This window comes from Rhinopithecus bieti, unplaced genomic scaffold (assembly GCF_001698545.2).
Source record: "Rhinopithecus bieti isolate Rb0 unplaced genomic scaffold, ASM169854v2 scaffold_19969, whole genome shotgun sequence".
Lineage (NCBI taxonomy): Eukaryota > Metazoa > Chordata > Mammalia > Primates > Cercopithecidae > Rhinopithecus > Rhinopithecus bieti.
This window is the reverse complement of record NW_016810434.1, coordinates 2,068,966-2,093,812: the sequence shown is the minus strand read 5'-3', so window position 1 is coordinate 2,093,812 and position 24,847 is coordinate 2,068,966. Positions and strand designations below refer to the sequence as shown.

The window sequence follows — 24,847 nt, the reverse complement described above, 5'->3', positions numbered from 1 at the left end:
CCTCATGACTCATTCAAGGGCTCCCTGAGGTTTACTGCAGGGGCCACCAGCTGACTGGCCTGCCTGCTGGACCCAGGCTCTCCCTGTCCACCTGCTGGGCAGCCCCCTAGAGCTCAGAGCCCCTGCTCATGGTTGCTCCCCATGGGCCCCTTTGCCAAGGCCAACTGATGGGCATCCTGGAGGTGCCACCTGCCTGCCCTGACTCATTCTACCTGCACCAGAGCCTTGGGGGTTTGCCCATCTCACCCCACCCCACCCTGATGAAATGTGCTCCATCCGAGTGCCCACCAAAGGGAGGGTTCTGACCCCAGGAGTGTTTGGGTCTATACCCTGGTCTGCAATGCATACAGATGTTCAGAGCAGCTCACCAGGGGAGCAGTCAGATATTCACTGTGAAATGTCAAACCCTGCCCAGTCCCAAGGAGACAGCAAACAAACAGCCAGTAAATGCCTCAGCATTAAACATTTCTTGGCAAAGGCGGGATAATCAATTTTGACACTGTTAAGAAAAAATACAGCCTAATTTCTGCTCGAATGCACCAAATTTACTGCCCAGGTTCTCATTAACTACCGTCAAGGGAAAAGCAGATAGACAAGATAAATTATGAAAAAATTACTTTTTTAATGTACAAAAAGACTTATTTACAAGTTGAACATGTCATCTCAATTCATAGCATGTAGAAAAAGCTAAAAATGTTTTGGAGATATAAATTTGGCTGGACGACTCACCTGCAGTATATTCAGGGATGTCTTCTGTACAGAATAGATACAGGTTGGGACTGGCAAGGGAAATCCTGTCTCAGGAAGGTAATGACCACCACTGCAGAGCCACAGACCCTTAGCAAGGTTCCCTGGCTTTCATTTGCACTTGGCCTTGTCTCCGGACAGAGTTTGATGTGCTGGGACGCAGGGGGCCCAGATAATGATGTTGGCCTTGTCCTCAAACTGTCCTAAGAGGTTCCTCATTGAGGCCACGGTCACAGTCAGAGTCACACTCTGAGTGGTGCTGTTTGGCAAGGTTGCCACATATTCCCCATGAAAAGGTTTGGGGTATGTGTGTGTGTGTGTGTGTGTGTGTGTGTGTGTGTGTGTGTATGGTGGGGAAGATGCACCAATTCTCCCTACAGTGTGTTCAGGAATGATGTCTCCTGAAGCCATTTCCAGGTGGGTCTTGGTCACACTGAACAGGAAAATTCAATGACGCTCCCTCAGAGTCCTGAGGATCAACCCCTTCCCCTTTCTACCCCCAATCACACTACCACACATGTCATCATTCTCTGCCCAGTGACGCGGTGGGCAGAAGGAAGGGAATCCGGAGGATACCAGGCATGCACACTGTGGCTTGGCGGAGAACACTGGGCTGCTGGTGAGTGCTGGGGGAGCCTGCGTTGCCGTCAGGCCCTGGAGTTTTTCGTGGTAAAGTGGGTGGACACTGCATTGGAGAAACAGGACTGGGTAAACATGCAACTTCCTCTTCCTACTGGGAGATCCCCAGGGTGGCCTGAGGCTGGGTCCCCGGCGCACCCTCACTTCTCGAGGCCTCAGTCTATCCCTAATCCACAGTGGCTCCAGCAGCCCCGAGGTATTTAGAAACAAGTCTTCTTTTCAGGAAGGGCAACATTCTACCTGCAAACACTGTAAACACGGTCTGAAGAGGCCAGGGCAGCTTCTGGGCTTGTCCCGAGGAGTACATTTTTTTTCTTTCCTTTTTCTGGTGATACTTACATACTTTATTCATTCATATACACTTGGATGCTTTATTCATTTATATACACTTGGATGGGCTGCCAGTCCCAGACTCGGCTTTATGGGGTAGAAGAGCCAGCTCTACCAAACCTGGAATCAGAATGTGCTTCTGAATCATCCAGGTATAATCTGTGTTTTTCTTCTATGACAAGGGACGTTAGAGACCCCAAGAGTTAGGATCATGGAGGAATTCAGGTGGATCAGGAATTCCTTTTCCTTCCAAGTAGCAGAAGCAGCAGCTCATCTTTCGGGAGCAGAGTACCCAGTATGGCGTTCAGATTCAAACCCAAATGTTCCCTACCGTCTTTCCGCATATCCTTGGAAAGGCTTTGGCCAAAGTAATCCCTCGTTAGCCGAATGTCAGCCCTGAAGAAGCCAGAACAGACTGGTCCTGTAAGCACCAAAGGCTGGAAAGCACTGTGTGAAGGAGTTTTGCATTCCTTCCTGTCCTATGGAGACATTTTTCATTGTTCTGAGGAATAATCCAAAAGACCAGAGAGGATGCCTATAAACCTTCTCTTACAACATCTGTCATCTGAAGCGGCCATTGCGCAACAACCCCTCAAGCCTATTTAACACTTTTTTGGAAAAAGACAAAACAGCTGGAACCCCCAGGCTCTGGGCAGCGATGACCCCTCTGGGTGCACTCAGTGCCAGGCGCTTGGGGCTCTAGGTCATCATGTTCAGGAACTTGCTCTCCTCAGCAAGGCTGGTGAGCATGGAGCTCATGTCTCCAACAGCCATGTTGCTGATGCCTGTGGGGATGGAGGGCAGGGTCAGGGAGTTTCGGGGGGTGGTGAGGCGGGAGGAGTTCTGGGAGAGGCTGTGGAGGAGGCTGGGGCTCAGAGCACCCGAGAACAAACTTGAGTGATCGCCATCATCCATGATGGCATCAAAGTCAATCTGGGGGGCCTCCAGGAGCTGGGAATCTACAGTGCTGGACACCTGGTTGACCCCTGGTGAGGGCAAGGGCTGGGGCTGGATGCTGTCCGGACAGGCCTGTGGCTGTGGTGGCTGGGACCGCATGACCTGGCAGCCCCCGAGGTTCTCCAGGCCTCCATCCTGTTCATACATGTGGATCTGGCCGTAGTAGTAGAGCATGTTGTGGGCCGGGGCCCCACCTGTGTCCTGCGGAGGCAGCTGGGGAGGCATCGACCCCATGGTGCCCATCGCTCCCTTGGGCACAACTTCTGCTGTCTCCTGACTGGATGGCATGGCAGCCATGGCATGGCCTGTGGCCCTGGCATAGGCCAGCTGCTGTTGCACAGCACGTACCCCACGGTGGCGGCCTGCAGGGCTGGGCTCGAGGGGAGGCCGGGGTTGCACTAGACCAAAGCCTGCTGTAGCCACCCCCATCGGGCCTGGCTGGGGTTCCATGAAGCCAGTCTGGCGGGCAGGCAGAAGGCTGGGGACCTGGTGGTAGCTCTCCGGGCTCATGGGGGCTGCCAGGTGATGGCTCTGCTGTGGGTAGCTCTGGACTGGGTGAGGTGGTGGCACTCCAGCCAGGGCTGAATTGGGGACCCCAAGTTCCCTGTGGCGATTGCCCATCATGGTAGGGTCAGGTGCAACTTCTGTCTGCTGAGGGTGCCCCAGATGCCCTGGCTTGGCTGGCATGTTGCTGCAGGATTGGGGAAACTGGTTGAAGGCCCCACTGACAGTGCTGGGGCTCAGCTGGGGGTGGGCTTGGCCATAGCAGGCATGGGGGCTCACAGTGGTAGTCATGCCAGGACACTGGCTGCCTGCCACTGGCTGTCGCAGCTGCTGCATGTAGTTTACCCTGGGGATGCCCTGGGAGGGGGCTCCGCTGCGGGGCTGAAGGTGTGGCTGTGTGCTGTCCAGACCCCCAGGGCTCGCCTGTAGGCCTTGTGGACTGTAGCCTGAGTACTGGCCAAAGGCAGGCTTCTGCTGCACCACCGCCAGGTTACCCTGAGGAAACTGTGGAGGCTTCACCTGGCTGGCCAGGGCATCCATGGTGCCGGAGCTCACCTCGTTCCACTGCACAGGCATGTTATTTTTGTTCAGGCTGGAGGGCGCCCCAAAGCCCAACTGGCATTCTCCCAACACAGGGGCGGAGGGGCCCACGTTGGAGTCTGCAGCTACCATCCTGCGCTGGCCGTGCAGCCCCGGGCTGGGCAGTTTGGGGTTGTCAGAGAAGCCAGTGCTTTCCGTGGGATATACCTGTCCGGTGCCCTCGTCCAGAGTGCCACTGGCGTGCGCCTTGATGTACTGCACCACGTCGTCGGGCAGCACCAGGTCGTCCTCTGGCAGCCCCAGGTCGGCCTCGGGCCCCGCGCCGTCGGCTCCTGCCGCCACGGCCTCCATCGCCAAGTTCTCACTGATGCTAGGTGGCCGGGGCGAGTAGGCGCCGCGGGCCAGGCCGCCGTCGGTGCTCTGGTGGCTCTGCAGGCGGAGGCCTCGTCTGTCGGCACAGGGCGGCAGCGGGCCGGGGTTCACGTTGTGGGCGCTGTGGAAGCGCTGCACCCGCGGTAGGGCCAGGGCATCCGGCCGCCGCACAGGGTCGCTGGCCCGCCTGGCTCCGCCGCCTGGCGCCTCGTGGGGGAAGGCGGGCGCAGCCCCCACGTGGCCGTGGCCATAGGTTGGCCCATCGCTGCCACGCCGCGGCACCAGCGAGCGTGGGCAGCCAGCGGGCAGCGCGCGCTCAGGCGCGTCCAGCAGCGCTAGCCTGGTCCGCAGGCTCATGCGCTCCAGGCCTGGTAGCGGGGTGGGCGGGGGGCCGCCCGTGGCCGCAGCATACTTGGCCCGCAGGCTGTACTGCTGCGCGGGCGTGAGGTTGAGCAGCCCAGAGCCGCCGCTGCACTGGCTGGCCTCGCTTGAGCGCCGCGACGCGTCCGTGGAGATGGGGTCGTAGGAGTCCGCCGAGCTGGCGTTGTGTGGGCGGCCAGCGCCCAAGGGCGAGGCCTCGCTGGAGCGCCGGCTGGAGAAGTAGGGGGAGATGCCGGAGGAGCGGCGGCTCACGGTGTAGGCGGAGCTGACGGTGCTGGTGGAGCTGTCGCGGCGCTCCTGCAGCTGGCTCAGCATGGTCACCTCGCTCGAGGACAGCTCCGACAGCCGAGGGTTGGGCAGCAGCCCCGCGGGCCCACCGCCCCCACTGCCGCTGAAGTTTTCCAGGATGGAGCCTGCGGGAAAGCAGAGGAGTCATCATCGGGACAAGGCTGGGTGGCTGTTTGCTGTGACCATGCTCAGTCATCGCACTGGGCCTGGAGCCCGAGAAGAGGGCCTGGAACACAGTACACTCAGGACATGCATGTTTTCTTTCTCTTTTTAGAGACAGGGTTTCCCAGGCTGGCCTTGAACTCCTGGGCTCAAGGGATCCTCCCTCCTCAGACTCTGGAGTAGCTAGGGCACACGTGTGCCACCATGCCCGGTGAGCAGATGGTTTTTCAATTAAGGAGAAGGAAAAAGCAATATGTAAACAAATGGTGGCACTTATTCTAAGGGTAGGCAAGGAAGGGGAAGCCAGGAGGCCTAAGTCCCTATCTTAACTTTACCATTATCTGTCTGGCCTTGAATTCTCCTTTCTCTGGCCCTCAGTTTCTCCAGCGGTAGATAAATCTGTCTCTCCACAGGACTGACTTATGCAGAGGAGGGGATGAGCAGCTCAGGAAGGCCCAGGTTGGTCTCCTGGCACTGTACCCTCACAGTCCGTGGAGGTGTTGCCACCTGGGCTCTCCTGAGATGGAGTTTAAGGAGCAGGCTATTACAGGGAGTGCCCTGAGGTCCATGCCCATGGATGGAAAGACAGGCTGCAAGAGTGGGCAGAGAAGTGAGCCCAGGAGGATCTCACAGGGAGCCCAGGACCTCCAATGGCTCTTCAGTGCGGCCCTGAGTTGGGCACCTCTCTGAGCCTCATCTTGATGGCTGGGCCTGTACACTTCTGTAGGGACCAGTCATTGCATGTGGGCCTGATGGGAAGGGGTGACCTTGGGTGGGGCATCTGTCTGCAACCCAGGAGATCCCTGTAGGGGGCTGAGAGTTCAAGGCCATTTACCAGTAGTCCCCACAAGTTGGGACGACAAATCCTCCCTTCAAGTGAGAGCAGGTGGTACATCAGTGTCGACCACAGTGGGCAGCCTGGCACAATCCTAGGACAGAGGCAGTACCCAGGACATGCTCGCTAAAGACGCCTTCCATCTCAGAGCCTGGCCAACACCTCTTGAGGCTGAGCACAGTGCCACCTCCTCCATGAAGTCCTCCCGGCTCATCACCAGCTCAATGTGCTTTCTCCTTCCTCTGCACAGCTCTACCTTAAGCTCTGGCTTTGGTGGTACCTGGCTCGTTCTGCAGTAGAGTGTGAATCTAGTGGCACAGCCTTCTAACCATACACTTATTTGGGACTGGAATTAAATGGCTCTCCTGCCTAGTGCCTTTGCTCTGGTGCCCACAGCAAATGCCCAGTCAGTGAATGAATGACTGGGTGAAGACGAGGATGACGTGCACAGGGTCTGCTTGTTTTGAGGGATTACAGGGACTCAGCATGGTGCAGTTGAAAGAGCATGGGCTTTGGAGCCACACAGACCTAGGCTAAATCTCACCCCTGCCATTGATTTGGGTAAGGCATTTCACCTCTCTGAGCCTCAGTTTCCTTTACTGTACTGGGCTGGTAAGATCCTGTAGGCATCCAGTGAGATAGCACTGGTGCTTGGTGGGTGCCAGCCTAGTTGGTGCTGCCCCAGACTCTCTCTTGCCCCATGTGCAAATCCCGGGCCTTCACTCACCACTTCCCGGGAGGGGAGGCAGCTTGGTGTTCCGTGTGTGTGGAGTCGGCCCGGCCCATGAGCAGGAATCCTTGAGTGACCTGAGCTTCTCCTTCTTGAGCTGCTCGAACCGGTGCATGGTGGTCATGTGTTTGCGCAGCTGGAGGCCACCAGCGGAGGGGGCAGCCAGGGCTGAGGTGTCAGCCCCTGGGGGTGTGTCATCCAGTGCCGTCAGGTCTCCCAGGCTCCCAGGCCCCGTCCCCGGCATCTCCACACCACTGTCATTGTTGGGGGCACTGCCCAGCGGGGAGGGCTCGCTGCTGCAGGAGGACTGGGCCCCGGGGCTGGACTGACACAGCTGCAGGGACGAGGCAAGAAGGCACAGACTCAGAGGGTCTGCACAGGCACCACACCCTTGCGCACCCTGGGGGACTGGGGGTGAGGAAAGGAAGCTGCCTTGTGGAGGAGCATGTAAAGCATCATGAGTCTGTTTGCTTAAAATGGTCAAATCACTTCTCTTAACCTTGGCTTCCCCAACTACGAGATGGACCTGAACTGATTCCGGTGCAGTTAGTAGATGGATGGACAGCACGCAGCATGCAGAAGGCACCCAGCATGGCACAAAAGAAGGCACTTAAACACTGCCACCAACAGCCATGTACCCTGATGAGGTGAGGAACGAAAGCCTGCTGACTTGGTGGCTTCAACCAGACAGGATGATCTCAAAAGGCCAGGGGCAGGTTGTTGGAAAGGGAGGATGACCAGGGAGGGGGACCTGTGGGATGCAGCCCTTGTGCAAAGGACCACCCCAAAGCAGCCTTCCCTCTGGGTTAGGTAGAGGGGGGGCAGGGAGCTCATGGTACATGTACAGTGCAGAATACCACAGAACTTGGATGACATCCACTCGGACGACATCCACATAACTCGGATCTGGGCCCAGATGAGGCTTGCACCAGATGCACCACCTCTGGGCTCATTGTTAGGCCAAATGGCCCAAATTCAGCTTCCTTGGGAAGCTGCAATCTTCCTTCCCATGAGGATACAGGCTTCATGGGAGCAGGGACCTTCCAGGTGTTGTCCATGGCGCCATCCACATTCCTCTGCTTGGCCCTCAGGACCTTCTGCAGCCTGGACGCATGCCTCCCTGTCACTCTGTCCCTGATACAGCCTGGCGCCCCTGCTCCCCACACCTGCCAGCTCCACTCCGGCTGCCAAGGCCAATGGCCCCACCTGCAGTGCCCTGCCGTGTGTGCCTGTCCGGGCCCACCTGCCTGGGCCTAGGAGGCCTGGACTGACAGGTGAGTCTCTGTCAGGCAGCGGCATGGACCGGCTCCCCAGCCACCCTCACTCCCTCATCCCACCCACACACGCCCAACTCCTTGGCTCACCTCAGTACCGTCTATCCTTAGGGGAGGTACAGTCGGGAAAAAGAGATGGAGACAAAGAACAGGTGGTTAGAACAAAAGGAGTGGACGCCAGAGGGGTGGGGATGCAGAGACAGGACAGAGGGGTGGGGGTTGGCAGCGGCACTTGGGTGCTGGCTGGAAAGGCAGACATGCAGGGGCCGCCCCCGCCCTGTGCAGGCCCACCGTACGTGGCGGCATCCCTGTCACGGAGGGTGCTGCCACACACCCAGCAGGAGCCTGGTCAGAGCAGAATGGGACCTGGACAAGATAGGTTTCACGTGAGGCCCAAGCTGGTGAAGGGCGAAAGCCAAGTTGGAGAGAGGAGGGACATCGCTGTGCCCTTAGAGGGAGGCCTTAGGACAGAGCCCACAACTGTGGTCGGGGTGGCCCTGGGCACGACTATGGAGTCGCCTTGCGTGGCTGGGCTGCCCAGCTCCGCTTACCCCGGAGCTCTCGGTCTTGATGGCTCTGACACGCAGGCAGTCCTCCACGGCCTGGCTGGTGCTGCTGGCCTCGGTGCTCTCTGGGCCGCCAGGCTCGGCGCCAGCCTCACTGTCCCCATTCTCTTTGAGCAGCGGTGTGCGGAGGTGCACGTCGTTGCGCTGCTTCTTGGTGACGTGGGCATCTGGGCCGTGGACCGTTTTCACATGCTTCCGGAGAGAGCTGGGGTCTGTGTATCTCTTGGTGCAGCCTGGGATCTTGCAGATGTAGGGTTTCTGGGGAGAGAAGCAGGCCTGTGTCATGGATAGGGGTACAAGGATCAACTCTGAAGGGGCGCTCTCCCTGTTCTCCTGAAGCTACCCATGTCCCTCAGCAGAGCCCAGCTGGCAACATCAGTAGATGTTCTGTCGAATTGGCAGCCAGTGCTCTGTGGATGGTGCCATGCAGGAGCCCGGCCTTAGCCTGGCTTGTCTGGCACTTGTTCATGCAGTTAAGCACATGTCCCAGGGGGTTCCTGCCACAAGAAGCTGGGGACACACATGCCTCGTGTAATCAAAATACTGCCTCTCAGTGAACAGGGCAGTGGGGTTTTTAGTACTAGTAGCAAGTGTACGAGCTCAGTATACCCTGTGACAGCACTAGCACCCCTGATTTCTCTGACGAAGAAAGGCAGGATCAGAGAGGCAAAGGAACAGGTTCCAAGTCATCCAGTAATGGGGTGAAAAAACCCAGGATTTCCGAACCTCAGTCCTGGACTCATAAACGCACACACACACCCCCTACACACCACGCCTACACAAAAACACACACAAACACACATATACATGTGCACACTCATATCCACATACAGATACCCACACCCCTACTCCTGCACATCTATACACACATACATAATACACTTACAAACACACATACACACATGTGCACACACACTCCCCTCTAAGGCTGGCTCTTGCCCATAGAGACTCTGAGGGGTTCAGATGCCTTTGAAAATTCCTCTCACTTAGGCCGGGTGCAGTGGCTCACGCCTGTAATCCCAGCACTCTGGGAGGCCGAGGTGGGCAGATCATGGGGTCAGGAGTTAGAGACCATCCTGACTAACACGGTGAAACCGCGTCTATACTAAAAAGAAATACAAAAAATTAGCCGGGCATGGTGGTGGACGCCTCTAGTCCCAGCTACTCTGGAGGCTGAGGCAGGAGAATGGCGTGAACCTGGGAGGCGGAGCTTGCAGTGAGCCGAGAGCGCACCACTGCACTCCGCCTGGGCGACAGAGAGAGACTCTGTCTCAAAAAAAAAAAAAAAAAAGAAAATTCCTTTCACTTCTTATAAGCATTGGAGCAAATTCCCTTTGGGGTCCAGGATGTGTCTAAGCTTTTAAAAACATACATTTCCGAGTAAGCCTGAGCAACAGTAATTATGTGGCTGGGCCAGGACACCACCGGCTGTTACCCCACTTTCTCCCTGGTTCTTTCAGCCCAGATAGGGGCTCTGCCTATCCAGGGAGGCAGAGGCTACTCTATACCCCATCTGCTGGGGTTGACGGCCACGGCAGGCCCAGGCAGCACTAACAGCTGGAGCATGTCACTGCTGACTGCCCAAGCCAACAGGCCAGGGGGCTGCCAACAAATGCCACACTCAGACAGCACTGCTCTGCTTCCCCCAGGCAGCGGGGCAGCTGCTCCCCAGTGGGACACCTGCTTGTGGTGGAAAGGGAATTTGGGGGTACGAAGCAGTGACCCAGGGTATTTTCACAGCTGCAGAGGAATCATCACTCCTCTGGCACTGGGGTAAGTCACTTCATCTCTGAGTCTTCGTTTCCTCATCTAGAGGATGGGGAGGCAGAACCCACCCAGCAGCCCCAAGTAATAGGGGACAGATGCATGTGAAACACTCTGAGGTCAGAGGGGCCACTTCCCTGCCTCAGCTTCAGCTCCTGAGGACCTCATGGCACCCTTTGGGGAGGGCACTATTATATTTATTACAGAGATAAGGAAATTGAGGCACAGAGAGGGTCAATATTCCATGGGACCTCATGGGGCATCTTTTAGAGGAAAGGATGTGGCACAGAGAAAGAAACCGGTCTGTCCAGGTCTCAGAGTCCTGGTCTGTGTCTGAGGATGTACAGCTGGTCAGTGGTGGGGGCGAGACACCAGGCACCTGGCTATCTACTGGCCTACAGATGCCTGGAAGCCATGGGGTGTCAGCGGGGCTCCCGTGTGCATGCCCAGTGCATGCCCCGCGGGGGTACCTCATTGGAGTGGGTGCGATTCTGGTGCTTGGCGCGGTCCGAGGCGTTGGAGAAGGCTTTGTTGCAGCCCTCATGCTCGCACACGTATGGCTTCTCCCCGGTGTGGGACCGCAGGTGTGTCTTCAGGTTCTCCAGGCGGGAGTAGGCCTTCGAGCAGCCCTCGAACTAGAAGGAGGTGGTTCAGTCAGTCAAGGCACCCCAGGGGGCCCAACCTGGAGGCCGGCTGCTGCTTCCTCCCCACCCCCTCCTCTGCTCTGCTTCACCCCATCAGCGCACTCAGAAGCAGGCATTTTAAAGATATTACTTTCCTTTCCTGAAAACATGGAAAGGGCTGAAAAGTACAAAGAGAAAAACGAAAACCACCGGTTGCCCAGGGGCTGCCACTGCTGACATGTGGTAAGTTTCATTCTGGTGACTCTGCAATTCATCTCCCCATGTCTTTAAAACCAAAATTGGGAACATATCAAGTATTCAGTCACCAGTTTTTAAATCAGCCTCATATTCCCGTATCATTAAACTCTAAACTATTACTTTGAACTGTTTCCCAGTACCACTCTCGATTAGAATTTTTCTGTGCACTAAAATGTGCTGAGAATAAAATTCAGTCTTCCAAGTCCTTAAGTGAGTTGGCCACCCTCACCTTCACTCTGGACACGCTGGTCTCCTTTCAGGTCTTTGACTCCACTAAGTTCTTCCTGGCTTGGGGCCTCTGCATACTACTGACTCCTCTGGCTGGAAACTTCTGCAGCCTCCTCCCAATCCGGTTCCTGGCCCAGGTCCCTCCCTCTCCATCTTTTAGGTCATCTCCTCTGAGAGCACTTTTCTGATATTCTCAATCACAACACTCTATCCTCTCTCCTTTATACCCCGTGGCTCGATTTATAATGATCTGAATGATTTTGTTACCCAGCTTTCTTACTAGAATACCAGCTCCACAGAGGAGGAATCTTCTGGGTCTTGCTCATTGCTGTCTTCCTAATATTTAGCACCTAAGCACTCAAGAAACAATTTTGGAAAGGAAGGAAGGAGGAAAGGAGGGAGCAAGGGAGAGAGGAAGGAAGGAAAGGAGGTGGGGAGAGAGGGAAGGAGGGAGGAAGGGGAGAAGGAAGAAGAGACCATTGCAGGAAACTCTGCAGCTATTCCAAAGATACTGCGGTTGCACTGAATGGCTGTATGCAAACCGCCCTCAGGAGGACACGTACACCCCAGCAGGAGCTGTCTCATTCCTCCCATCCTCTCCTTTATTCCTGACCAGTCTGATTGAGCACGCTTGGCTCCAAATGCCTTTTATCTGTTTCCGCAACTCACAGCTCATATCATCAAAGGGCTATGGTTTGCCACTACTGAGGATGTTAAGAAAATAACTTGTTGCAATGAACCCCGAAGAGCCAGAACAATCTTGCAAAAGGAGGACAAATTTGGAGAACTCATATGTCCCAATTTACTTCCTACAAATTGACAGTAATAAAGACTGAATGTGGTACTGGCTTAAAGAGAGACATAGAGATTCAGGCAATACAACTGGCAGTTCAGAAAGAAACCCAGACACTCAAGGTCAATTGATTTTTGACAAGGGTGCCAAGACCATTCAAATGGAAAGAACAGGTTTTCAACACATAGACTTGGACAACTGCATAATCACATGCAAAAGAGTAAGTGGATCCCTACCTCATACCATGTACAAAAATTAACTCCAGGCTGGGCGTAGTGGCTCACGCCTGTAATCCTAGTGCTTTGGGAGGCTGAGGCAGGCGGATCACCTGAGGTCAGGAGTTCAAGACCAGCCTGGCCATCATGGCAAAACCCTGTCTCTACTAAAAATACAAAAAATTAGCCAGGCGTGGTGGTGCACGCCTGTAATCCCAGCTACTCGGGAGGCTGAGGCAGGAGAATCGCTTGAACCTGGGATGCAGATGTTGCAGTGAGCCAAGATGGCACCACTGCACTCCAGCCTGGGTGACAATGGAAGAGCTATATTATAAAGCTCTCTATACACACATATATTTCTTTCTTTTTTTACTTTTAAATTTTTCAGAGTGCCAGTATTATTTTTATAAATAAAAGTTTATCTTTATAAACTATAAAACTCTTAGAAGAAAACATAAGGGTAAAGTTTTGTGACCTTGGATTAGGCAATGGTTCCTTAGCTATGACGCTGAAAGCACAAGCAATTAAAAAATTGTACAGCCTCAAAATTAAAAACTTTTGTGCTTTAAAGTATCAAGGAAATGAAAAGAAAACCCAGAGAATGGGAGAATTATTTGCAAATCATATATTTCATAAGGGTCTAGTAACCAGACACATAAAAAATTCTTACAATTTAACAACAACAAGACAACCAGATTTCAAAATGGGCAATATTTGAGTAGACAGTTCTCCAAAGAAGATACACAAATGGCCAATAAGCACCTGAAAAGGTGTTTAACATTATTAATCACTAATTAGTGAAGTGCTAATCGAAAACACAATAAAATACTACTTTACACCCACTAGGATATGGCTAGAATAAAAAAGGTAACAGCCAGTGTTGGTGAGGGTTTGGAGAAATCAGAACCCTCATTCATTGTGGGTGGAAAGGTAAAATGGAGCATTGATTTTGGAAAACAAACCAGCAGTTCCTCAACTGCCATATGACTCAGCAATTCTACTCCTAGTTACACATACCCAACAGAAGTGAAAACGTTCTGTCCATCTAAAAACATGAACACACATGTTCATAGCAGCATTATTCACAATAGCCTCAAAGGAAATGCAATGTAAATATCCATCAACTGATGAATGCATAAACAAAACATGGTCTATCCATACAATGGAATATTATGTAGCCACAAAAAGAAAGAAAGTACGTGTGCATGCTACAACACAGATGAACCTTGAAGACGTGTTAACTGAAAGAAGCAAGACACAAAGGCACATACTGTATGATTTCAGTTTTTATGAAATTTCCAGAATAGGCAAATCCATACAGACAGAAAGCAGATTAGTAACTGTCCACGGCCGTGGGAAGGAGAGAATTAGGAGTGGCTGCTAATGAGTACAGGGTATCTTTCTGGGGTGATGAAAATGTTCTGAAATTAACTAGTAGTGATGGTTGCACAAATTTGTGAATGTACTAAAAACAATTAAATTGTACATTTTCTTAAAAGGGTGAACTTTATGGTATGTCAGCTATTTCTCAATAAAAAAACTGACTTACCAACAAAAGTAGCATATTTCATTGGATCCTGGACACCACTGATTTTAAGACAGCCTGACTTCAGAGATATTAAGGTGAAAATAGAATGTATGTCTTAGAATCTATGAAACCAGAATTCACAAAGAGGAGTTCCCAGATGTTTCAGCTGCAGCTAAAACCACGTCTGCTTTTGTGGGGCAGCAGTTTCTGTGTTTTTAAAAAATAGTCTCTCCAACTAATAGTCATAAATCCTGTTGACCTCTAAAGGAGACCATAGAAAAGGTCTTATCTTTGAGCTCATTAAAAAAAAACAGAACAAAACCAAACCAACAAAACACTCAGCCAGGAGCTGTGGCTCAAGCCTGTCATCCCAGCACTTTGGGAGGCCGAGGTAGGTGGAATGCTTGAGCACAGGAGTTCAAGAGCAGCCTGGGCAACATGGCGAAACCCCGTTTCTACAAAAGATACAAAATTATCCTGGTGTGGTGGCATGTGCCTGTAGTCCCAGCTGCTCAGGAGGCTGAAGTGGGAGGATTGCCTGAGCCCAGAAGGTAGAGGCTGCAATGAGCTGCCTGGGTGGCAAAGTGCAACTGTCTCAAAAAACAAACAAAAAAACCCCTCAACCTAAATGAGTTTTAACCCATGATTCCTCAAGCTCTGAATTACCAATGATGTTTTTTTCTCTGCAGAGTGCTATGGAGCGGTCCCTCCGCCCAGTGTCACCCAGCCAAGCAAACTTCAGGATGCAGATATGCCTTTGGACTCACAGTCACAGATACACCCACGCACCTTTGCCGTGCTTACTGAGATGCTCACACCTGGAGAGCAAGTCCATCAAGGTCTGGGATGCCACGAGGCGAGGGGCCTCCAGGACCCAAACAGGCAGGGTGAGAACAGGCTCCTGTCCCAGAGCCCCTGCTGTGGCCTGCTCCACCCGGGTGTGCCTGTGGCCAGCCACCTCCACACACAATCCCCCTGGCCTGGCTGAAGGGCCGGTCCTGACGACACGAAGTGGGTGGGGAGAAGGCCACTCACCGTGCACTTGTGAGGCTTTTCGCCCGTGTGCCGCCGCATGTGCACCACCAGCATGTACTGTGCCTTGAAGGGCTTCTGCTCCCGTGTGCAGGCCTGCCAGCGGCACACGAACTCCTTCTTCTCCCCGTGGATGTGCTCGTTGTTGATGTGCTGCGGAGGGACATGTCCAGGAGGGGGTAAGCAGGCCCAGGAGGCCCACAGACCTCCCCCTGCTGTCAGTTGACCACGCGCCCCAGCACCCCCCTAGGCCTCCCCCACCTGTGTGCAGACCGCCCACCCTGCTGACCACACCTATTATGTTCAGACCATGCTCCTCATTGCCCATCCCACCTACTATATGCAGACCACTGACCCAGCACACCCACCCCTCCAAGCCAGGCCGCGCCTCCTCATGAAGCATCACTAGCTGCCCTTAAATGAAGGCCTACTGCGTGCTGCTTACTTCCCTGCATTTTCCAATCCGTCATCAAAGTTACCATCTACACTGGGCAAAGCCATCCCGTGCACCCCAGCCTGGGCTCTGGGCTCTGGTGTGATGATGCTCCCAGGCTGCAAACAGTAGGCACTAATTAACTGCAGCGAGGCAAACGTACCCCTAGTGGGTGCATGAGAAGCTTCTCCCAAGCTTGCTCCTGTTGTTTCAGAGGTTTGTAAATAACATCTTTTGTTATAATAGAAAAATAACACATGCTTATCTCTGTTTTTGGCATTGACCCATGAGATAATGGCTTTGTCCCCTTTCCACAAAGGCACAGAGAGTTCAGTGGCCTGCACAGGGCCCTGGCAGTCGGCGTGGTGGAGCCAGATCCTCTAGGACCCACACTGTCCAATGCAGTGACCACTTGCCCCATATGGGGCTCCTGCACACTTGAAATGTTGCTGGCCTGAGCTGAGATGGGCTAGAAGTGCAAACTACACACCAGTTTCAAAGACTTAGAATGGAAAAAAAAAGATCATACAATATTTAGATAATTTTGTTTTCTATTGACTACCTGCTAAATGATAATATTTCAGATATATCGGGTTAAATAAAAATATTAAAATTAACTTCACCTATTTCTTTTTACTCCTTTTAAATGCACTCCTAGGAAATGTAAATTACATGGGTGGCTGGCATTTGTGGCCTGCTATATTGTTCTGCTGGACATTCTGCTGTGGACCTTTGCCACCAGAAAAGGCTGTCCTGAGAGCTGGGCATCAGACACTGGCAGCACCTTGCCCCAGAAGACAGAACACTGCCAGGCCCTCATGCCCTGTGCGACTGGCCCAACTGTCACGCATACAGATGCCCCTGCTGAAGCATGTGAAATCTTCAGCACTTTGAACTTCCAGGGAAATCTTATCATATTAGCCTTACTTTCCAATTTTAAAGCCTTTCAAATGATAAAAATGCTTCCTGACAATGCCTTTCAGTTTTTTCTCATTGGTTTACTTAGCAACAAATTGTTAATAATCGACCAGGGGCTCCAGCTCGCCTGTGCGCCTGCTCCATCCATCTTTCCAGAGAGGAGAGAGAGAGAGAGAGAGAGAGAGCGAGAGAGAGAGAGAGAGACACACACAGAGCTGGGTGAAGGGGTCTCTTTTTTCCAGGGCCTGGTGGAGGTGGCCACCTATAGCTGCAGGACAGTCCAGGGCACAGGCGGAAGCCCCTGGCTAAAGCCCTCCTTCCAGGTTGGGGACCCTCGGCGTTCATTTGAGGAATTCTGTGCCTGCTCTTCAGGGCTGACCCACTTATCACAGAGCACGTCTTTGACATCCTCATCTGCATGCTCTGGCTTTGGCCTTCCCCTGGCCTGAGAGGCTGTCCCTCTCTCCTCCTTTCATCTAACTGACTTGTTCTGCAACTCACAGCTCCGCGGTCCCTGCTCCATTTAGGGCTTGTGTACCCCAAAGAGGTGGTACAAGTTGAAAAATTAAGTTTGAGATCCAGAAGGGGTTAGATAAGACCCTGCTTCACCAGTTCTATGTCAGCTGCATTCGTTTGCTGGGAAGTTCTGGTCTTCTGAGTGAGCACTGCGTTTGGGAGGAAACGCTCCAACACAAAAGAAACCTACAGTATTTGGGAGGAAGTTGCATAAGTGGAAGAAGAAAAGGGAGTCGGCGTGTCCTAAATGCTAAGTTCACAGAGCTGGGGAGAAGCAAGCACCTTTGGGACAGCTTCTGAATACGAATAGGAGACATGCGCATGTGTGTGCACATGCGTGTGTGTCTGCTCTTGCCAGCAATCGAGCTACTAATTTAGTGGGCTCATCTTTACAGACACTCACTCACCAAGGAGTGTGTGTTGGGGAGTTGGGAGGGGGCTTTCTTGAATTTAAGTTCTTCTCTGGATGGAGAAGAGAGAACCAGTCAGGGCTGGTGTGGGGAACAGGCAGGAGGAGGAAGGAGGGAGCTGCTAGGTGTGGAATGCCTGTGAGCCACTAGGTGCCGATGAATATGACTGACCCTCCTGTGGGGCAGCATCAATCCCCTTGATAGGAAAAAAAATGAGGCTCGCAGAGGTGGAGTCACTTGGCTCAGAACCACTCAGCTGGTTGTGGTGGGGACAGGTTTGGAGCCAGGTGTTTTCCATGCCAAGCCTCTACTCTGCACACTGCACACATCAACCCTGTCTGCCACATAAGGGATGCTGCGGTATGAGAGTTTGGAGTGAGGACCAAGAGGCATACCCTGAAGGGCTCACCGGCTCCCATGGTCCTCTCTAATCACATGAGCTGTCAGTACTCAGGCACTGTTAAGTAGCCTCCTCTCTGATCTGGGTGTAGACGCCCACCTGTACCCATATCCACTGGGTATCTGTGAATAGTCCCCAAAGGACAGGATCAACTCCTTCCTTCATGGGAGAAGCTTCTTTCGCTTATTATTGTGTAGATAGTGGCTGGTTTAATCGTATTTCCCTCTTTGCACTGGCTACTAGGAATCTCAGAAAAAAAAGTGTATGTAGAATATGGCTCAAAGCACTCGGTTTTTAATACTAACTCTATTCCTTGTTTCACTTTATTGTTCTCTTTTCCCTGACAGTCTCATTTACTTATTTTTTCTTTTAATCTCTCTTGTATTACATATGCATTGGAAGCCATCTTGAAAACAGGCAGGGCACACATAAGTAATCATGCCTCCCACTTGCAGGGGATGTGGCCCAGGCATCTCTGGGGGTCTCTTCCTCCAGCCCCTTCTGTCTAGTAGAGGCCCTGGAAGGCTCAGCATCCTGCATGGCCTGGGCTGTGCCCTGGTTGGCCGGCTACTGGGGTTCAAAGGCTTACGTGCACCAGCTGCTCCTGGGTGTCGTACTCCTTGGTGCAGTCTTCCCAGTGGCAGTTGGTCTCATAGATGACCACCTCAGCCTCCTGCTTACAGTCATCTCTGTCCAGATCTTCCTTGAGGTCAGCGAGCTGCTCCTGGGAGAGGGGAAGGGCATACCCACATGAGCTGTGTCCAGACACCTGGCCCTGAAAAGAGGTCACTGTTAGTCCCATGCATGGACCCTGGGCTGTTACAGGTGTGGATGCAAGTATGTGTGCACACACACAACACATGCGTGCGTGCACACACACACACACACACACACTCATCAGCCTTTTTAGCTCCTTTCCTCAACTCAGCCCCGTCCACAGCTCTCCTTGTCAGATGGCCTGTCCTGGGGCCCTTCCTCCTTTCTCTCCAGTGCCCACTTGTCATCATCAAGGTGTTCTGTCACACCCTGGGTCTACTCCAAGCCAGGAGAACCGGAGAAAGGCGGGGTAGGGACTTTTGTCTATTTGGTTTGATTTCTGCTGCGGGGAACCAGTTTTCCCTGCCACAGCATTGCCAGTTTTCCCTGCCAATGCTACATCTGCATTCTTGTACGACAGGGAGGATCTGAGGCCCTCCTCATGAATACACAGTGAGCTCGAGGCAGCCTAGATCTGGACTTGAGTTTCCCAACCACAGTAGGGCCCATGTGGCCATTTTAATGAGGTGAAGGAAAGCCCTCTGAGACATTCTTTCACCTGATCATAATGCCTGAAATTCCCTCACCTGATCACAGGTACCTGAAATTCCCATCAAAACGGACAAAGTCTTTTTCTCTCAAACTAGCAACAGACTGAGAATTAACCCACAAGACCATCCCTACCCTCACTGATGCTAACCAGGGGCACCCTCTGAGCAGAGGACATGAGGACAGGCAGGAGGTACCTGCCTGGGATCTGGGCACAGGGAGAGGCTCAGATACCCCAAGTAGTGACAGAAAGTCCACAGAGGGCCTACAAGGGCTGTCAAGGACTCCCCAGTATTCCACTGTTCTGCTAGGCAGGCTGGGAGCAAAGCCAAGCAAAGAGGCAGATGCTACCAAGACTGGCTTCACATTTCAAACTCTCTCCAAAAACAGCAGGAAAATGTTGTCTTTCAAAATAGCCTCTGGGGAAAACATGTATAGTCAGGCTCAGGGGGATGAAAGATCTCGCCCCATAGTCAAAAGGCCTAATGCCCACTGGCTCCAGGGACTCAGTGAGTGGTGCCACAGCCGCCCAGGTCACGATCTCAGTCCTAGTGCTGAGTTCCTTTCTGGGAGTGGCAGAAATTAGCCTCAGGACGCCCTGCTGTCAGTGGAGACTCAAACCCCACCTGACTTTCCATAAGAGCTGCAAAGACCTCTTCCAAGAAGGGCTCCTGGTTGTTTCTCAGAGGATCTTTCAATGAATCCACTTGTTCCGAACAGGAAAAGCAACAACATGTCATACAATAGCTCCAGGGGCTATACTGGGACCAAATCAAAGGAAGGTGTGGGAGCATTTACTTTCCAGACCTTTAGCAACGGGATCATCTGGGGGCTGTCGGGGTGAGACCATGGGGAGAGTGGACCAGAGGGCCTCCTATCACCCTCTCCACTCTTTGAGAAAACCTGGAAGTCAATTTATTATTTCTACCGGCTGCGTGCCCTGGTCACTCCAGAGATTTGGAAAGCTGATGGATCACGCTCCAATCAGAGGGTAGCACAGAGGCAGGTGGGGCCTCAGGGTTGCACTGGGCATCACTCTAGCCTGCAGTTTTGAGGGCTTCAGTAGAGAGGGTTCATTATGCTGCATTTTCTGCCAATAGAGAGAAAGCCCAGCCATCCACCTTACAAATGAGTCAGGGAGTCCTTGGTCAGTGAATCAGGACACTGAGTGACAGGGGACAACCTCCTCATGATAAACAGTTTTCCTTGCACTGTAACGTGTGCAGAGCCAGGCTGGACAGGCAGGAGGCCCTGTGTGGCCCACCTGGGTTGGAGGGCGGGCATAGGGCCCTCCTGGCGTGTGGCCATGGGGCTCCCAGGTGCTCAGTGCCTGCCTGCCGGCCCTGTCCTCACCATCCTGGCGTGTTTGTCTTCCCTGGATATGTGCCGTCCTCATCAATTTCATCGGCCCCCGATGATGCTCGGCCTCGTGGAAACCATGCATCATGCTGAGACCGGCTTTGGTGTCAGCAAGGGGAGAAGAATTTGTCACCAACCCCTCTGTTTGCCTGACAATAACAGGAGCCAATATTTCATGAAAATTAAGTGCCCAGAGCATGCCTGATGGTTCACAGTTTTGATAACGGATGGTCGGCAGATGCAGGAGAGATGGAGATAGGAGGCCCCGAGCATCCTTGGTGTCCAAGCTGCGGCTTCTGTAGTAATGGATGAAGACTGGGCCACCGTGAGAGGACCTGGGGGACCAGGAGCTTATTTACCAGGTCAACAGGCACGGCATGCCCTTTACAAGACAGGCCCCTGCTCCAGGAGTGGGGGCTGCCTGCATGGTGTCTTGGAGCAGAAGAGTAAGTGGTAAGGTTTCCAAAAGGATCAGCGCAGGGTCAGGGCCACACGACAGGCCTGTACTGGGCTGTGGGCTGCTCCCCTCTTCTCTCCCCACTTGAACTTGTCCTATCTTCCCCACTCACCACACCACTCACTGACTCAAATGTGCATTGAATCACTGGAAAATACTATGTCAGTGACTGCACACTTGCGCAAACCCTAGTGGCATGGAACCCAGTCAGGCCCTTCTCCCACAGTGCCACCTCTCCAAAGCTTAGAGTGCAGACGGGGAGACAGGTGTGCACACAGCACATGCCCTGAAGTGACCTCTGAGCTAGGCTGGGTGTATGGGCCTGGAGCTAAGTCCTCTTACCCAGGAGAATCAGGGAGGGCTAAAGTGGCAGCGAAGGAGCCAGGGTGGGGTAGAGTTCCAAGAGTGAGAGTAACCTAGAGGGGCCTGAGTCATTCCGGGGACGTGAGCAACTCAGCCAGGCTGTGGCTGGTGCTGTGCACAGGTCAGGTGCGGGGAGAGAGACAGATGCAGCCTGAGATGCAGACAAGAGGGATGGCTAGGCAGAAGTCCATTCATTCGCTCATGCATTCATTCACCATGTGTGATGGGAATGTATGTCCAGGGTGTTGGAAACACAGTGGTGAGAGAGTCACAGCCCAGCATTCCCACCCAGTCCTCCCTGGGTCACTCATTCATCCATGCAGGCAGCCAGCCATCCGTTCACCACCAAGCGTACAGCCCCAAGGCAGCCCACAGGCCTGGTCCTAGCTGGAGGAAGGTGGTGCGGCTGGCAGCAGGTTACCTGCGTCAGCGCCAGAGGGGAGGCCGGCCGCAGGCCCTCAGGCTCGGTCTTGACTTTGCTGCGCTTGTGAATGGCGACAGGGTTGACGGTGCTGCTGACGGCCGACTCACTGCTCTGCTTGTTCTGAGGAAGGGTGCAGAGGACAATCTGTTACTCAGGGGCAGGGCAGGGATATCCCAAATTCCTTTGGACTTTACCTCTAGGATCTCTCCGCACAGATCATCTGGGCTAACCCTGTGTTTAAAGTATCAGAAAGAGAGTCCCCCTCCTGCCAGGGGCACATGTCCTGCTATAGGAGAGCACCCAGACCTGGGCATGCCAACCCCCATCTCTCCATCTCCACCTCCCCAAGACCTCTGGGAAATGGGAAAGAGACCTTCTCTTTGGAAAATGCGGGGTGCCCTTGCTCCTGTTCAGGCTCAACTTCTCAGCCCTCCAGAGCAGGGGACACTGTGGGTCTGAGAACAGGGCCTGGCCAGCCCAGGGCATAGGGGGCCAGAGCCTGGTTCCTCAGGAGAAGGGGCTAGAGCGGAAGCATCAGGTGATGTTTCCAGAGCTGACACCCACTGTCGTGGGGAGGCTCTGGGGAGCCACCAGGAGCCCTGGGGTGGAGAGGGAGGACATTCTGGAACAGAGGACTCTTCTAGAGGACATGGTGTCCTGTCTTCCTTCCAAGGGTGTAGCCACATCCAGGCTCTGCCATTTGCCGGTGGGTGGCCTGGGATAGTCCCTTCACCTGTGGCATCATCGTTGTCAGTGCTCCCAGGATCAGAGCCTATGTGGGCTCTGCACACATGAGCTTGTTTATATACACAGTGACCCCACCTAGGCGTCAGGAACCCCACTTAGCAGATAAGTTAGCTCAGGCTGCGAGAGGGAAAGAGATTTGCTGCTTTTAGGCGAGTTAGGATCCCAAAGATGGTCTGACTGATGCTAAGGCCTGTGCCTTTCCATGTCCTTATCTGTGAAAGAACACTTCATTTGCCAAATAATAATGGTACCTAGGATGTGCCAGGCACCGTACTAGGATGTCCAGGGATGCTCAAGGCCCATTGGAAGGGTCGAATGAGGCAGTGTGTGAAAGCCTGCTGTAAATGCACGCTCTACAATGAAACTGCAGTGTTATAATGATTCACTCACCCACCCACGCCATGTGCTGTGCACGGAGGACCTCCACGGTGCCAGGCCCTGGGAACTCGAGGCTTTCTCCATCTACTCATTATGCTTCTTGGACAGGAGACAGCAGAATCAAGAAGCTGGGAGCTTCCCATGGACTGAGCCCAGGTGTCGCCCTTTCCGTAATGTGGCCTCTGCCCAGAAGGTACCCCAGAGGCCAGAATTGAGCCCAGAGGCCCTCCACAAGTTCTTAGCATGAGCTGGCAGTGAACAGCCCTCAGCGTCCAGAGGAGTACCCAGTGGCCATCCTGGCCCCTGCACCCACCTACCTGGTTGGTGTCACTCAGACAGTTGCTGCTGCTGCTGAGCTGGGTGGGCGTGGCATTGACGGAGGTGAGGGCCATGGGCTGCTGGGCCAGGAAGGTGGGTGAGGGCTGGATCAGGGGTGGTGTGTGTCCAAAGGCTGACCCCAGACCCCTCTGCTGGCTCAGAATCTGCTGGTAGGCCACGGGGTTGATGGGGTGGGGGAAGGTGAAGGCTGGGCTGCAACAGAGAGCAGACAAGGAGGTGGGGGTCGGGGGTTGAGGGCTCTGTTAGGCTGACACTTCCTGGACAGAGAGAACCTTGTGCAGGGGATAGTGATGAGCATGTTGCTAGCCCTACCATCACTGTGGCCTCCTCACTCAAGAACCAGCTGTGGCTTCCTACTGTCTGCCACTCACCTTTTGTGATCAGCTCCCAAGTTCTGCCCCAGGATGCAGCCTTCACCCTTGGCAGGCTGGCCCCAGCAGAGACCAGGCTCCATCTCATCCCCATACCCCGGCCCCTCCACTGCTGTAATGATACCTAAATGCATGCCGGCATCACTGCTCCCTGACCACGTGAAACCCATGAGGGCTCTGAATCCTATTCTAATGGCCCCTCATCCGGGAATCATGCTCTGAGCCCTCCAGCTTGCATTATCCTCCCCTTCTTACTGCACTTCTAGGCTCTGTCACACCACGTGCATAAGAGCCACCCTTCACACTGCAGGATACCAAGGAGAGACTGGTGACCCCTGTGGTTGAGCCATAAAAGACACTGTGGCTTCCTCCAGCTTCCTCTCACATCACATGCTGCAAGGTGGGCTGGGACCCATCTGCCATGTTGTGAGGACACTCAAGCAGCCCTAAGCAGAGGCTCACAGACGAGGAACAAAGGGTACTGCTGAGAGCCCTGTGCGGGGGCCATTCTGGCCCAGCCAAGCCTTCAGCGGGATGAAGCACTGGCTGACAGCTTGACTGTGGCCACCTGAGAGAGCCAGAGCTCAGCCTGTCTCGAATTCCTGACCCTCAGAAATGGGGTGAGATAACAATTGTTTGTGGTTTTAAACTGCTACGTGTTGGAGCAATTCGTTAGGCAGCAAATGATAACAAATACACTTGTTATTCCTTCCATCTCCAGGTCATTGAAACAAACTCTCCTGACATTCCTCACACCTCCTGGCCTCTCCTGGAGGCGCTGGGGAGGCATGTGAGTTTCAGTCAAGCCGGCTGGGGTCTCAGTCCTCAGACAGTCTAGAGCCACACAGAGGGGAGAAGGGTGGCTGGTGTCAGTGAGGTGTGGGTATGCCACGATGCGGCTACAGAGGGAGGCCTGCTGGCAGCTCAGAGGCTTGCTGAGAGTACGGGCCATGTCAACATCACATTTTGTGTGGTCTCCAAGGTTGGCCAATACTTGGCTGCTCCACCAAATTCAGTGAAATACTAGGAAAACCATCTTCGACCTCAAACACCTTTGATTTCACATTTGAGTCATTCATGACAGGCCTGGTCCATGAAGATGTACTCAGATATGGACTTATTTCAATTTGATCACTATTGGTTTTGAATTCATAAAAAAGGTGCGAGTACGTGGATTCACAAATGCCACTAGTCCTGTCTTTCTCCTGGGGTCAAAAGCACCCACTGAAAAGCCAGCGCCTCCCCACCGGGCCCTCAGCCCAGCTCCGGTTCTCAGCCCTCTGCTTGCAGGCGAGGCTCACCTGAGGGCGCCTGCCGACAGGTGCCCGTAGGAGCCGCTGGCTGCCGAGCTGCTTCGGGAGTTGTTGATGTAGGCCACCAGCGAATTGGGTGAGGTGCGGATCATCCGCTGCAGGTCCAGGCTGGCGTCTGAGAGTGGGGAGATGGACAGCGCCCGCTTGCGGCTCAGTCGGGGCGTCACCCGTGGGCTGGAGAAACGGGACACTGTGGGACAGTCAACACAAGACATATCAGCATCCCTGGGGATGGGGGGCGGGGTGACAGGTAGGTGGGGACAGGAAGAGCCTGCGAGGATGGTTTAATGGGTATCCCAGCTAAGCCGACTTTCCAGCTGTGGGCTCTTGGGCAGAGGATATCACCTC

The 24,847-nt window shown here is 53.7% G+C and overlaps 1 protein-coding gene across 5 annotated transcripts in view; it reads right to left on the bottom strand.

Moving 5' to 3' along the window:
• Positions 1 to 448: 448 nt before the first annotated feature.
• GLI2 (GLI family zinc finger 2) overlaps positions 449 to 24,847 on the bottom strand; it is a 263,236-nt gene continuing 238,837 nt past the window's right edge. Inside the window, exons 1-9 of one of the 5 annotated variants that reach the window (XM_017891987.1) lie at positions 24,488 to 24,684; positions 22,794 to 23,007; positions 21,349 to 21,471; positions 18,033 to 18,218; positions 14,770 to 14,919; positions 10,560 to 10,724; positions 8,311 to 8,583; positions 6,483 to 6,819; positions 2,416 to 4,883 (exon numbers count right to left, since the gene is read on the bottom strand). In XM_017891987.1, the coding sequence (XP_017747476.1) occupies positions 2,416 to 4,883; positions 6,483 to 6,819; positions 8,311 to 8,583; positions 10,560 to 10,724; positions 14,770 to 14,919; positions 18,033 to 18,218; positions 21,349 to 21,471; positions 22,794 to 23,007; positions 24,488 to 24,591 (4,020 nt within the window). In that variant the 5' untranslated portion in view covers positions 24,592 to 24,684. Of the gene's footprint in view, positions 4,884 to 6,482; positions 6,820 to 8,310; positions 8,584 to 10,559; positions 10,725 to 14,769; positions 14,920 to 18,032; positions 18,219 to 21,348; positions 21,472 to 22,793; positions 23,008 to 24,487; positions 24,685 to 24,847 lie in introns of those variants that run through there. The other 4 variants (XM_017891988.1, XM_017891983.1, XM_017891984.1 and 1 more) reach the window with 4 other exon arrangements.